This window comes from Odocoileus virginianus, chromosome 2, assembly GCF_023699985.2.
Source record: "Odocoileus virginianus isolate 20LAN1187 ecotype Illinois chromosome 2, Ovbor_1.2, whole genome shotgun sequence".
In the NCBI taxonomy this organism is placed as follows: domain Eukaryota; kingdom Metazoa; phylum Chordata; class Mammalia; order Artiodactyla; family Cervidae; genus Odocoileus; species Odocoileus virginianus.
The window spans coordinates 23,963,448-23,977,582 of record NC_069675.1 but is presented as its reverse complement, the minus strand read 5'-3'; the positions used below and the strand labels follow the sequence as shown (position 1 = coordinate 23,977,582).

General features: G+C 45.8%; 1 protein-coding gene across 10 annotated transcripts in view; it reads right to left on the bottom strand.

Moving 5' to 3' along the window:
- The window catches only part of MTA3 (metastasis associated 1 family member 3), a 210,639-nt gene that overhangs the window by 158,140 nt on the left and 38,364 nt on the right, over positions 1-14,135 (bottom strand). For 6 of the 10 annotated variants that reach the window (XR_011491552.1, XM_070477493.1, XM_070477463.1 and 3 more), the window contains exon 2: positions 2,928-2,995. Coding sequence is in view for 8 of the 10 variants with exons in the window: in XM_070477493.1 (XP_070333594.1) it covers positions 2,928-2,995 (68 nt within the window). In the remaining 2 variants the exon portion in view is untranslated. Of the gene's footprint in view, positions 1-2,927; positions 2,996-4,017; positions 4,206-4,693; positions 5,092-14,135 lie in introns of those variants that run through there. The other 4 variants (XM_070477501.1, XM_070477476.1, XM_070477483.1 and 1 more) reach the window with 4 other exon arrangements.

Genomic DNA, 14,135 nt, shown 5'->3' with positions numbered 1-14,135 from the left:
GTCTCATCTCTCACAATTCGGTAACCCCTAGTCCCCTAAGGACTGTTAGTATATTAATGATTTCTTGTGAAAGCAGAGGGAGAGGGAGAAGGTGAGGATGTGGAGGAGGAGAGGGCCTTTCAAAGTAAACAGTAATATGGAGGAGGAGAGGGCCTTTCAAAGTAAACAGTAATATAATGATGGAGTCTGAAATAATCCAGGTTTTAGCTAAATGTGTAACCCAGACACTTAAGTTACCTAACCATGGGGTGCTTCCCAAGAATCCATGATGCATCTACTTTAAAAGTTTAAGGTACTGTGAGGCTCAAGAGGTGACAAACTTGAATCCCTCGATTATATGCTTCCAGAGTACCATGCTCTGATGTTTGTTAGCACAGATGCAATTTTCCTTCTGCTTGTGGAATTAATTGGTTGATGTCTATCTTCACTACTAGACCTATCTTGTTCATTCTTCAGTTCCTAAAAGTGGGTATCTAAAAGTACCTGGCAGGTAGCAGGCTCTTAGAAATATCTGTAAAATGAATGAACCAAAGTAGTTGTAACCAGTAAAGCCATGTACAAGTATTAACATCAGACATCTGAGAAATTCACTAATTCAAGAAATATTTACTGAATGCCTTGACTATGTGCCAGCCACTATTCTAAAGCACTTAGGATCCATTAGTGAATAGAAAAGATCACTACACACCTAGAGCTTTCACTCTAGTTTGCAAAATCAGGAAATGAAAATACAGGGACACCTCATTTTATTGCACTTAGGCTCACTCAACTTCACAGATACTATATTTCTTTACAAACTGATGGGTCAAGCAAGTCTATCAGTGCCATTTTTCCAACAGCATTTGCTCACTTAGTGTCTGTCACATTTTGGTAAATCTTGCAACATTTCAAACTTTTTCATTATTATGACCCATTTGTAATGGGGACCTTAAATATATGTTATGATTCACTAAAGACTCAGAGGACAGCTAGCATTTCTTTTAGCAATAAAGAATTTCTCAATGAGGCATGCACATCTTTTTTTTTTTTTTTTTTGGCTGCACTGGGCCTCAGTTGCTGCACATGGCCCTCTTTAGCTGTAGCATGAGAAGTCTTATTTGTGGCATGTGGGATCATCCCTAGACCAGGGATCAAACCTGGGCCCCCTACACTGGGAACCTCAAAGTCAGCCACTGTACCACCAGGGAAATCCCTGCATGTACATCATTTTTTACACATAATAGACTACAGTATGGTGTAAACCTAACTTTTATATGTGCTGGGAAACTAAAAAATTCATGTGACTTGCTTTTACTGCAATATCTGCCTTAACTACAGTGGTCTGAACCGAACCCACAATATCTCTGAGGTATGCCTATAAACACATAAAGTGTATTTGAAGGTGATAAATGATATGGGGAAAAAAGCAAGGTACAGGGAACTGCAAACAACTAGACAGTACTAAGGTGAGTGCCTATGAGCAAGAGCCAAGATGGTCCAGTGCTTAGGACCCTTTTCACTGCCATGGCCTTGGATTCAATCCCTGGTCAGGTACTAAGATCCCACAACACACACACAACATGGCCAAAGAAAAACAGTATTGGCCAAGAAAGAGTTTACTGCACTTAGAGCCAAATGAACAAACAAAGCAGGGAGCAGCCAGAGAATACCAATCTCATAGGCCAAGATTTTTCTTTGAATCCTAGTTAACTTTCTAAACTGATACCATAAACAGTGTGGAATTGCCTAAATTCTTTATGAAGCCTTTTATTTAAAACAATTTTTTTGTGTATGTGGCACTGAGTGGCTTACAGGATCTTTCCTCCCCAACCAGGGATGGAACCCGGGCTGTGGCAGTGAAAGTGCTGAGCCCGAACCACTGGATTACAAAGGAAGCCCAAACCACTGGATTACAAAGGAATTTCCCGGAATTGCCTAAATTCTTATACCTTACATCAACAACATAAAAGAGAAGACATCTCAGCAGTTTCCATCCACAGACTGACCTAACCCTGCAGCCATTTGCTTCATTTGGTGGTTGGTGGTCTCAAATTCTACACGTTTTTAAAATGCAACATCGCCAGGGTATCCCCAAAAGTGAACCAGGAAGTCCAAGCTCATAAGCCAGGCATGCCCTTGGCCAGACCTGGCTTCCAGGGACTCAAAACTGGACCAGTCTCCAGATGGTATTTTGGGAAAAAAGGATTAGCTAGACAGCCCCCAAACATTTTTACAGTAAGAATTCTCTCTCCGGATGGTATTTTGGGGGGAAAGTATAAGCTAGACAGCCCCCAAACATTTTGACCGCAAGAATTCTCATCAGCTACACAGGTAACTCTGAACCACCAGAAATTTTTGGTCAGGTCGCTTATGACTATTCGAGTGCCTCTGTTATAAAAGTTGAACTATTGCCAACAGTCATTATGCTGCTGCTGTCCTGGACACCCTCGATCATGGACAAAACAATGTGTAAGTTTTATTTATTCCGGCCTATAGTACCAAAAAAGCCACTTTATAATTATACCAATACTGTATTCTCATTAGTTAGCCTAGTCTAGAATTTTACAAATTCCCTTAAATATTATATTTCCTAACATCTTCCTTCTCAAGCTGAAAGAGGAAAAAATTAATTCACTAAAAAGGAAGAAACACAAATTATGACTTCAAATATAAAGAGAGACTGAGTTACTGGAGTGGCCTGCTCGGAGAAGCTCCAAGCAATTTAAAGAAACCTGCAGATGTTACATATTCAATATCAATATTTAATATCAGAGGTAATTATAAAAAGTGAAATATTCGGAATCCTGCGTAATTCTCTAATCTGAAATCCATACTTTCAAAGAGTCTGGAACTGCAAGTAAAATCACCTCTTATGCCTTTTACCCACCTATCCTTCAATGGGAAACAAATATTTCTTAATATTAGAATCAAGAACACTCAGTGTATACCTTGTTGAGTTCTTCTATCCTTCTGATGAGGTACGGATTGCTTGAGGAATTCTCAAAGTAGACATAATCTGTAAGTAAAGGAAGTAAAGAGCTTAATCTTTTCAACAGAAAGTTCACATGTGCCAATCTGTGACTTTTTATATTAGGTAATTCACATTCAAAATGAAGCACGCCCATAATTCATTCCCTGGTAAAAGCAAACTTAGTAATGCAAACTTAATATATTCTCTCATGCGCCTACCATTCACAGATCCTTATTTTCCTGGCATTTTCGCTTCGATTAATGTTTTATTCAAGTTCTCCTAGACTCTTGTCCCACATGTGTCAAATTTTTAATAATAAACAAAAAGACACCTCTTATCACTGAGTAGTCAGGGCTGACTAAACATGTGTCTTTCATACTCTAACTGCTTCCACATCTTTTCACTCCAATCCATTTGCCCTGGAGTATGCTTCTCACATGAAACTATTGACCTAAGACAAATTCAGAGCATCTTGAAAGGCTTAGCAGCCCAAAGTACATTTCAATCACCAACTTAAAAAGAAAAAAAAAAATCAGGTGAGTGGAGCAGAAGCACCCTGACCAACTTTATCACAGCTCTATCCAGAGGATGGGGGCAGGGAGTAAGGAGACAGGTCACTTTTTGAGAGGCAGAGCTCTCTGGAGGTGATATCGGTTTTTTTATTTTTATTTTTTAGATATCGGGTTTTTTTAATACCTCATTTACCAAATTTAATCCAGATCCCTTTAGGGTCTTGTTATAATGAAATTGCTGCAGCCTTTCAACAAAAAGGATAAAAATTTTCAAGTGTGGTTTTTCCTGTCATCTAATAGGCTCACTGGAAACTCCCCACTGTGTGTTTATTTGAGAGGCTGGGCTGTATTGTCTAGCTCAGTGGCTCTCTCCCTTCTCCCTTCTGCAAAGTGGCCTCATTTAGCCAGGCCATTCCCACCACCATCCATCAAGAAGCTCGGCTAATGAGCAGAAGAAGAGCACGTCTCACACACAAACACGCCACTTATCTGAATTATTATTTCACCAGGAAAGAGACAGGAGGGCGTCGTGAGTAGGGAGAAAGTTTGTTTGACCTTATTTCTCTCTCCTGCAGAAGGCTGGGAAGCAGGCAGACAGTAGAGCGAACGTCCAGGCAGAGCTCAACTCCCCAGACCAGGCTGCGGTGCCCTGGCCCCTCTGAGCCCCATTATTGGGGCGGGGGGCGGGGAGGAACCGGACGAGAAACGGAAGAGAGTGACGACGGAGAGGTGTCGGGCCCTGTCCCCGCAAACAGGCCCATCCAGCTGTGCCCCTGGCTGGGCCCCCATCGTCCCCACCCACCCCCACCCCCAGGAAGGGGAGGCTTGGAGGAGGGGGGTGAGTGTCCCTCTACCCTCTCCAAACCCCCAATGCCAAGATGCCACGCGAGGATAAACCACCCTCTGAAGGGGCTTGACGGCCCCCACCCCCATGTGGGTTTCCTGGGTGGGGGGTGGGGGGTGCGGGATAATTCAGACCCTCAAGCACAGGCTCGGCCCTGAGACCTGGGGCGGGGCGCGGGGGTGTGGATGGGCCCCGGCCCCTCTGCGGGCCACGGTGGGGGAGGGGAGGGGCGGGGGTGGGCAGCCCCGGCCCCCACCGCAGGCCCCCAGCCGCCTGCGCCCTCAGCCCGGGCGCCCGTGGCTGCCAGCCGTTAGGGCGAACTCGCCCCGACCCCCCCACTCCCGGGGCCCGCTCCCAGACGGGCCGGGTCGGGCCGAGCCTTCCTACCTCCGACCCGGTACATGTTGGCCGCCATGTCCGCCCGCCCGCCCGCGGAGCCCGGGCCGAGCCCCGCCCGCTGCTGCCGCTGCCGCCGCCGCCGCCGCCGCCGCCTCAGCCTCGGCCGCAGCCGACTCCTCGCCGCGGGGGGGAGGGAAGGGAGGGAACAAGGGGAGGGGGAAGTGAAGGGGAGGGGACGCCCAGGGGTGGGGGCAGGTGCCCGCCCCCGGCGCAGGGCTAGGGAGGGCCGAGTTGCCCGGCCAGGGGAGGCCGGAGTGCCTGGGATCAGCAGGGAATTGGGGAGCGGGGTGCGGCTTGGGGGGACCTTGCTGGAAGTGGAGGGTCCTAGGGCAGGGGTCCTGGCCCAGGCTGATGCCTGCCGCCCCAGCTAGCGTACCCCGGCACCTGCCCACCCCCTGACTGGGCTTCCTCTCCCCGCCTCTGTCCCTGGAGACCTCCAGGCAGTGTGACCTCCAGCACGTGAGCACCAATCTGGATGCAAACACTTGGATGCAAATAAGTGCTCGCAGCAGGGCGCCTTCCTCCTGGTGTGGTTCAGGCAACCGGCCTGGAACCCCAAGGCCCTGGAGCCAAGGGGATGCCAGATGCCTGCAGCTTCTCGGGACAGAGACCTAGAGGATGGCGGGACTAGGAAAACTGACCCCCTTCCAACTGCACCCTAACTCCACTGGCGTGTCAATCCGCGTTCACCCCAAAACCAGGATGAGCAGAACCCACTTCCCCACACCTGGAGGCCTTGCCTCTAGACAGGCCCTATATGCAGTGCAGCCCGGCTGGGAGAAGAGACCATTAGAGGAGGGGGGCTTCCTTTGCCGTTAGGGGAACAGGGCCTACAGTTCACTGTCACCGCAACTCCTCAAAGGAGGAGATGGTGCCAGTCAGCTTGCTGTTGATGGACTGTTAACTGGTTATAAGCCTAATGCTTTTAAAGTTATTATTTTCCCAGGCAAATTCTCTCGACAACCCCTGTTTTCTCAGCCTTCAGATCCTCAGAGAAACAAAGAACCGAATAGAGGCGGAATCTGAGCTGGTTGTCCCCTAAATGTACACAAACAACTTTCTTTAGGGAAGCCAATCCATTCCAAACTACTCCCAGATATTGTTGGGTAATAAACATGAAGAGGATCCCTTACTGCTGTGGGTTGTCTGGAGTTTCTGGTGCTTTACAGCCTTGTGTTGTTGACTCTGGGTTTGGCGTCTGGGGATGAGACGTGTCCCCAGAAAAGAAGGCTGTGTTCTGCTTTGTCTGGTGATGGCATTTGTGATTGTCCATTACCACAAATTGAGGTGAAAACAATAGTATGGAAAGCAAAAAATCAAATATAAAGCACTTTAATAAAAAAATAAAAATATAAAGCATCTTTGCCTGAATTACCTTGATTGTGTAACTCAAGTTTCTTCAAGAATTAAATGGGGACACACTAATTGCACCTCACAGGTGGGGTAAGGAACGGTTGTGATTATATCTTAAAATGCTTTGTAAACCATTCAGCAAAGAGCACTATGCAAATAACAGGTGTCTGCTGCTTTTTTTTTTTAACTCAAGCAAGTTTCAGATTCCCAAAGGTTTTACACTGTGAGTCAAATTGTGATCTCACATCAACTCTTTTGACCTAGAGAAAAAAGTAAAGCTGTTCCGTTATGCATACTGCATAGCTGTTATTTATCATAATCCCTTTACTGGAGATTCCACAGAAAACATTGTGACGTATCTGACATCACTCTCTCCATTTCTGAGCTGACACGTAAATAGGCTGAATAATTTAGCTGGAGTTAAACCATAAACTGGCAGTAGTGTTGGGATAATTCGGCCCTTTCTTTTGGCCTAGAATGCTCTAAACCAGGAAGATTGTCTCCAAGTGGAAAGGCCACCTGGAAACCATAAACTCTACAGGAACAATAGGTCGCAAGCTCTATTAAAGAGTTTTCTCATTATTTTTAAATAAGTAAGCAGTTTCTCCCCTTCAAAATATCTCTGTATTTCTGATAGTTCCTTGTCTGCCTGTCTCATTTCCCCAGCTTTGTGCACCTTATCAGATACTAACCACAGTAAATGGGCAAAAAGTGCCAAGAAAACGTCTTCCATCCATACCTACCTCCTTAGGAACAGCCTTATCCAGAAGCCCCAACCCACCCCCATCCCCCCATGAAAGGCCTCAGAAATTTGGGGGCATAGAATTAGTTAGAAGTAATGATGGTGGTAGAACCCAGGCTCTTTCCTTCCTCTAGATTCTGTGTATAACCTCTTGCATCTCTAGCTCCTGGGCCAGTGTCTTCTACATAATAGGTGCTCAGTATTTGGAAGAATAAGTGCCCATGAATGATGGACTTAACATAGAGAACCAGGTGCAGAGTTGAATGCAGGGACTTTTGTCTATGAAACTTTTATACTTCCAAATAGCAAAGAAGTATGTGTATAAAGGAGTTCAGCAAATGTTTGTACATAGAAAAAAAAAAGGGGGTGGAAAAGCCGGTAGCTTCAAAGAACCCAAGGCACTTCTACCTCTGCATGGTTCAGATCAGAAACTTGTCACCAACTAGCCCAAACTTCACTCCTAGCTTGGCTGTTTGGCCTTAAAAGTTGCTTGACCCCTCTGATCCTCAAGTTCTACAAATCATTACTAGCTACTGACACCTAATTCTAACACTTGTACTAAAAAGTGAAATATACAAAGTTTGGGGCACATATTAAGCTTAATACGTACGTAGTAGGTGCTTTCTCTCTATTCCAGTCATCCTCATTACTAAAACAGAGGGGTCTCTCAGATTGTGCCAGAAACTCCAGGAAAAGTCCAGCCTCTCCATGGGTAAAACTTCCTGGCATGACTGCTGTGATTAAAGAATCATGATAAGGAATTGCCAAAAGGCCCAGAATGTTCTCTGTGTCAATCCCCAGAGTCCTACAGCTTAGCTGGAAAAGTGGATGCTGCAAGGAAGCTATAGATAAGACAGAGTGTTGGTTTTTGCTTCAACATCAGGATGGAGTTTTTATATATGGGGAAAAAAAAAAAAAAAAAACAAGATAGGGAGTCCAGAGTCTGGGAGCTTTGTGATATTGAACTCAAGAAAGAAGCCTGGAAAAAAAAGGAGCCTGGGGGTCTAGAATGTAATTAATCTGGAACCAGATAACAGGCTTTAGATAAAGTACCAAAGCTTATCCTTTGTGCTTTCTTTGATCTGTTTCTCTCTTTTTTTTTTCCCTTTCTTTTCTTTTATTAACTTACGTTATTATTTAGCAAAATTTTATTGGAAAAATGCCAATCTGTCTCAGCTATTCCAAGATGGTCCCGGGTTGTACCAGCAGATGACTATTCCAGAAGAAAGCAAGAATCAAAGCAATTGAGCCCCTAAGGGAAAGAAAACCAGAGTCAGAGTTTCCTAGCTTCTCCAGTCCTGGGGCCTTCTCTTCCACTGATCCTCCAAAAACATGAAAAGCCAGGGCCAATCTCAGAAGGTCTTGACTTTTGGAAGTGTGTATTTTAGGAGGCCATGGTGCTCTCATGCTCTCAAAAGAGAGCAAGCTCAGTCATTTGGTGGCATACACAAGGAGGTTCCTTCCCTAGGTTCAACAATGCCTCCAGGTCCTGGAAAAGAGACTGGAAATCACAAGGTGGACAGGGATGAGCCTTTGGAAAGGTACCCTAAATGATTTAAGTGTGTTTTTGTTTTGTGCGTGTTTTTTTTTTTTAACCTATGGAGTGCTAGAGTGCTGTGGGTTTGAATGGGAGATGGCAACATTATATGGTGTGGGGTCAGGAAGTAGAATCCTAAAAGGCAATGGGAAGTGTTGAGGGATACAACAAAGAACCTTTGTAGGAATGACTCAGACCACAGCAAAAAAGATCTTCGGCCACCTAATGCAAAGATCCTACTGATTGGAAAAATTCTGATGCTGGGAAAGATTGAGGGCAAGAGGAGGAGGGGGTGACCCAAGATGAGATGGTTGGATGGCATCACCAACTCAATGGACATGAGTTTGAGCAACTCCAGGGATGGTAAAAGACAGGGAAGCCTGGCGTACTGCAGTCCTTGGGGTCTCAAAGAGTCAGACCGGACTTACTGACTGAACAACAACAAGAGCAAAGAGAGTGGATTGGAGATGGTGGAGAGTGCAGGTTGGAGAAAAGGGCTGATGACTAGGATAAGAGGCCATGGAGTATGAGAGATATGGATTGGTTTGAAAGAAACTCAGAGGTGTGGGAGATACAAGATCTGATGCCTTTGGGGAGACTTGAAGTAAAAAGGTAACAACTGGGTGGATAGAGGTGTGATTCAGTGAGGAGTGGAGGCAAGTTGGGGGAAAAGGGATGGTTGACAGGTTCAATTTTAGAAAAGTTGTGTTCCAGGTGCCTTTGGAAACATTCAGGTATGTTTCCTCATTAGAAAAGAGGTGGATGAACAGACACAGAGTTTGAGAGATCTGGGCTAGAAATACCCTCTTCTATGTCACCATCAGCTCAGAGCCTGGTCTGTCTTGTCTGAGGAGTAAGCCAAACCCTGGCCCCAGGGGATGAAGCAGGTTCCCTGAATCCTTCAGCTTGGGAGAAAACAGGTTTAGCCGGTCCTGGTCCAGGAGATCAGAGTCCAGGTCCAAATGTGCAACAGGCAGGGTGTGGGCAGAGAGCCACGCAAGTCACTGACCAGGACAGATGATGAAGGCAAGGGGGCATGCCCCAGGGCTGACCTGCCACAGGCAAAATTCTCAGCTAGGGAAAGAGAAGTCTGCTCTCAGGGTGAAAAAAGCAGCTGGGGTGGGAGGGTGGGATTGGGGGAAGAAAAGAACAGGAGGAGAAGGGAAGGGACATAGCCTGAAAAACAAATCTGTCTATTCCTACCTCACCCTCTTGCTTCTAAGATGGTATAGAGGGTTACACAGTGGTCCCCCCAAATATATGTCTACCTGGAACCAGAACCTGCGAATGTGAAGGGTATTTCCAGATGAAATTAATGATCTGGAGATAAGATCATCCTGAATTAGAGTTGGCCGTATATCCAACAAAAAGTGTCCTTGTGTGAAACAGAAGAGAGGGAACAGAATGAAGAGGAGAAGGCATGGGAAGGTGGAAGTCAAGATGAGTGTTATGAGCTACAAGCCAAAACAATGCCAAAGACTGCCGACAGTCACCAGATACTGGGGGAGACGCATGGAATCGATTCTCCATCAAAGACCCCAGGAGGAACCAAGTTTGCTGGCACCTTCATTTCTGACTTCTGACCTTCAGAACTATGAGACAATACATTACTGTTGTTTGAAGCCACCCAAGTTGTGGTAATTAGTTACGGCAGCCCTAGGAAACTCATCCAGATGGTAACCACCCCTTGATTTTAAGCAAACATAGATTCAGCCAGAAAACACTGAGCACTATATGCAGAGACTAAGGGACATGGAAGCTGAATAAAAGAAGAAAAGAGGGGGCTTTTCTGGTGGCTCAGTGGTAAAGAATCCACCTGTCAATGCAGGAGACACAGGTTCCATCCCCAAGAAACCAGAATTCTACTGTATGTCACGGACCAACTAAGCCTGTGTGCCACAAATATTAAGCCTGTGCTCTAGAGCCCAGGAGCCACAACTGCTGAGGCCCTGTGTCTCAACTACTGGGGCCCGTGTGCCCAAGAGCCAGTGCTTGGCAACCAGGGAGGGCACCGCAAGGGGAAACCTGAGCACCATGGCTGGGGAGTGGCTCCCACTTGCCGCAACTAGAGAGAAGCCTGTGCGGTAACAGAGACCCAAAACACTAAAAAATAAGCAAATAAAATACATTTTTTAAAAAAATTTTTAAAAAGATAGAGTTACACGGAGAGGAGGGGCCCAACACCACTCCACTGAAGTCCTGCTCAAGTCCTTTAGATGGAGTTGGCTTACTGCTAACAGAAAAGAACACCCAGATGCCATGCCCTTCAGCTGTCAGTGGAAGAATCCTCCTCCCCCTCCATTTTTTCTTCCCCGGCACACCTGAAGAGTATCACACATTCCCATGAGCAATAGCAGATTACCAAGAAGGTAATACACAAATTCACCCCTCCATTCCTTTGTCAGGAAGCACTCTGGCTCCTCAGATCCCAATCAATGCTTCTAGGGTGGGGAGTAGAATGGGGGCTTTCAAGAACATAATCGTGTCTACAAAAATGCCCTTTTCATTCACCAAATAAGTAATGAACACTGTTAAAGGCATTGAGGACACACCAGTGAAGGAGGCAGACAGAACACCTGCCCCCTGGAGCTTATATTCTTGTGGGGAAGACAGAGAATAACAAAATATAATAAATCCATCAATAGATGTGCTAGTATACATTGATAAATGCACTACAAAAAGTAAATCAGGATAGGGAAACCAAAAATGATGATGGTGGTCAGAGAAGACCTCTTGGATGTAAGAACTCAAAAGAGACCTAATGATAGAATGGAGTGAGCTGCTGGGACATGTGGGGAGCAACATGCCAGGACAGGGGAAGAACAAAGGCAAATTCCACAAAGCAAGACTCAGCCTGATCTGATTGTGACCTAGGAAGACCAGTGTGGGTAGGAGATGAGGTCAGGGAAGTGAGCAGGGTTCAACCAAGTAGAGCCTGGATGGGCCTGGTGAAAGTATTTGAATTTTGTTCCAAGCATACTGGGAAGGCTTCTGAGAAACGGAATATTTCCTGCCATATCAGTAAGCAAAGGATATCACAGTCATCAGCAATTGCAGCCACCACGGAAGGTGAGCTGGTGAACCTTGGGGGAACTCAGGAAGGAAAGAACACCTGCCATCTAGCAGCCACCAGACTGCAGGCACTCCGGAAGGTGAACCCTGAAAAACACAGGAGTCTGGCCCCAGAGAGCTGAGGTACATATCAAAGGAAGGATTTCAGTAAGCCCAGACTCTTGCGTCTCCCCATACAGAGAAAAGCACTAAATTCCTTAACTTGGGATATCTGGTTTTCTTTAATTAACAATACTGTTTTGATGTTCAGACTATCTGCCCTTTGTTGCAACACTTCTATGTAACAACCAGGCTCCTCCTTCCGCCTCCTCAGAGTTTTCTCAGGGTCACTTGAGATGCTGTCTCCTGGGCCCGAAGTCCTAAAAGTTCCCCTAAAGAAAGCATAACTCGCAACTTTTATGCTGTGAGTAATTTTTAAATCAACTCTTTCAGCCCCGGAGTGACAGGAATCTGACTGACGTTTTTAAAAGATCACCTGAAACATGAAGAACACAAAATAGAAAGGGGCCAGTCTTGACTTCCAATTCAACAAAGCATGACTGGGCACTTCCTGGCTGTCCAGTGGTTACCACCCTGCACTTCCACTTCAGGGGGCACGGGTTAATCCCTGGTCAAGGAACTAAGATCCCACAGCTTCAAAACAAACAAACAGACAAAAACCAAAGCAGCATGACTGTGTTCTCTGGAAGCATCAAAACTCTTCTGAGCACTAGGGATTCAAAACTCACCAATCTGAAGTTTATGTGATGGAAAGCCAAAATTCCTCCTGTATTTCATTTGATGTAATAGTGAAAGAGACCCCTTCCAACCCAAACTGGGGTTCTGAGACCTGTGCTAATCAATGGCTGTGAGAGAAATGACAATATACACTGGCTACCTTTTAAAATTCTCTTCCAAATCATATTGGACAGTATCCAATCATGTAGGCTGTAGTTAGTTCCCCTCATGCCTGATACTGTCATTGAGGTTTTCCTAGGCCATTCTCCTTTCTTTTAGCTGAACTCCATCTTGGTCATGGGGAGCATGTGAATTCCATGAATATGAGCCACTTACTGCATTTTTTTCATCTTAAATAAAGTGTCTTGGTTGTAAGTAATGCCATATATAAAATATCATGATTGAAACAAAGCCTCCTGAAAGTTTATACACACACACACACACACACACACAAACCCACACTCCACTGAGGAGAGTGGAAACACAGAGACTTGTTTTGAGGCTAACATACTTCAATACAGAGGTAAGGAGCTAGGAAAAAAGTCTGAGAAGCCCAGGTTCCACGACCCATGTGATAAACAGTGGGGTCCAGTTGTGATAAACCAGAGCAACTAATCGATCACTGGATTTGACAATATGGTGGTCTTCAGAGACCAACTCCCCTTCTGTCTACTCTTTTGGTAGTTCCTACCTGTCCAAATCCTAGGCAGTTTGAAAGAAATTAGTAGGGTCTGGCCTTGGATATTCTACAGCGTGGATAACTCCAAAGAGCAGAGAGGGCGCTCATGAATCCCCCAGACTGAAGGATGAATACTAGAATTTGCTCCTTTTATCACTGCCTTTTATCTTTATCCATAGGTTTGTAGCTGCTGCCCTTTCTACAAGAGACTGAGGGAAGTTTATTTGCAGTCTTGATTTCAAAAAGGACAGAAAACGTTGGAGGGCTCAAAGTGAAACTTTGAACTCCTGGATAAATAAATGGTTGTTTATGTTTCCTTTTATCTCTGTGAAGTTTTGGAGGATAAACCATGAGTAGTTCAGAGCTGCCCCAAGGAGCTTCTTTTACAAAACCAGGGCCAGGACCATATTATTAGTGGCAACTAATGCAATGTTTCCCATTTAATTGCACCAATCAGAGCACTGAAGACTTGGCTTCAAATAGAGGGCACCTGGAGGCAGCTTACCCTTTTTGAAGTTTTGGTAAAGGTTGCCCAGAAACTGTCCAGTCAAATTCTATCACTGGTTGGTTTCTGCAAGAGGAGATGAAATGTTCATCTTTGGAAGTCCTAACTCCCTTCCACCCTCCCACGGCTTCTGATTTGGTGGGTGAAATTTGGACTGTGTTCATGGAATAGAGGGTGTAGAGGGTGGAGCCCTCCTCCCAGTTAGGAGTCAGAATTCTGGAAGTGAAGGGGAGAGAGAAGGTTCCAGCATTTCACTGAGTCTTCTTCCTGTGTCCTTAAACCTGGCTGCCTCCTCCTGTCAGGTGTCCCGTCTCTTCTCCACATTCACACAGAACCGAGGTTGGACCCTTTCTATTGGTGGCCTGAAGTCTCTCATCAGGTAACGGCAACTTCAAAGGCAGAGAGTCTGAGGACTGTGTGACTGTGGTGTTCCCACGTCTTCCCACTTGTCCCACTCTCCCCACCAACACACATCTCTGCACACCCCCACAAAGTCCCTGAGATCCGGGCTGGAGTGGGGACTGCTTGCCCATCACAGTCATTGTGTCCAGAAGGAGATTTGAGGTGAAGCCTTCAAAGTTCCATACTGACCTCTCCATGGTAGCCAGCTTCTCCTAAAGCAGCGCAGCCGAGGGCAGGCCCTGAGACGTGAGGGATGGAGCAACTCCCAGCCAGTGGCATGTTGCTGGGATCTGATGCATTATTTATGATGCTGGTGTCAGCGTGGCTCCCAGGCACCAGGGGAAATGGAAAAGGCACTTGGGCCTGTGCTGATGAAACTAAATATTTAAACAGGAATCATGAGTTGAGGTAAAAATCCATTTC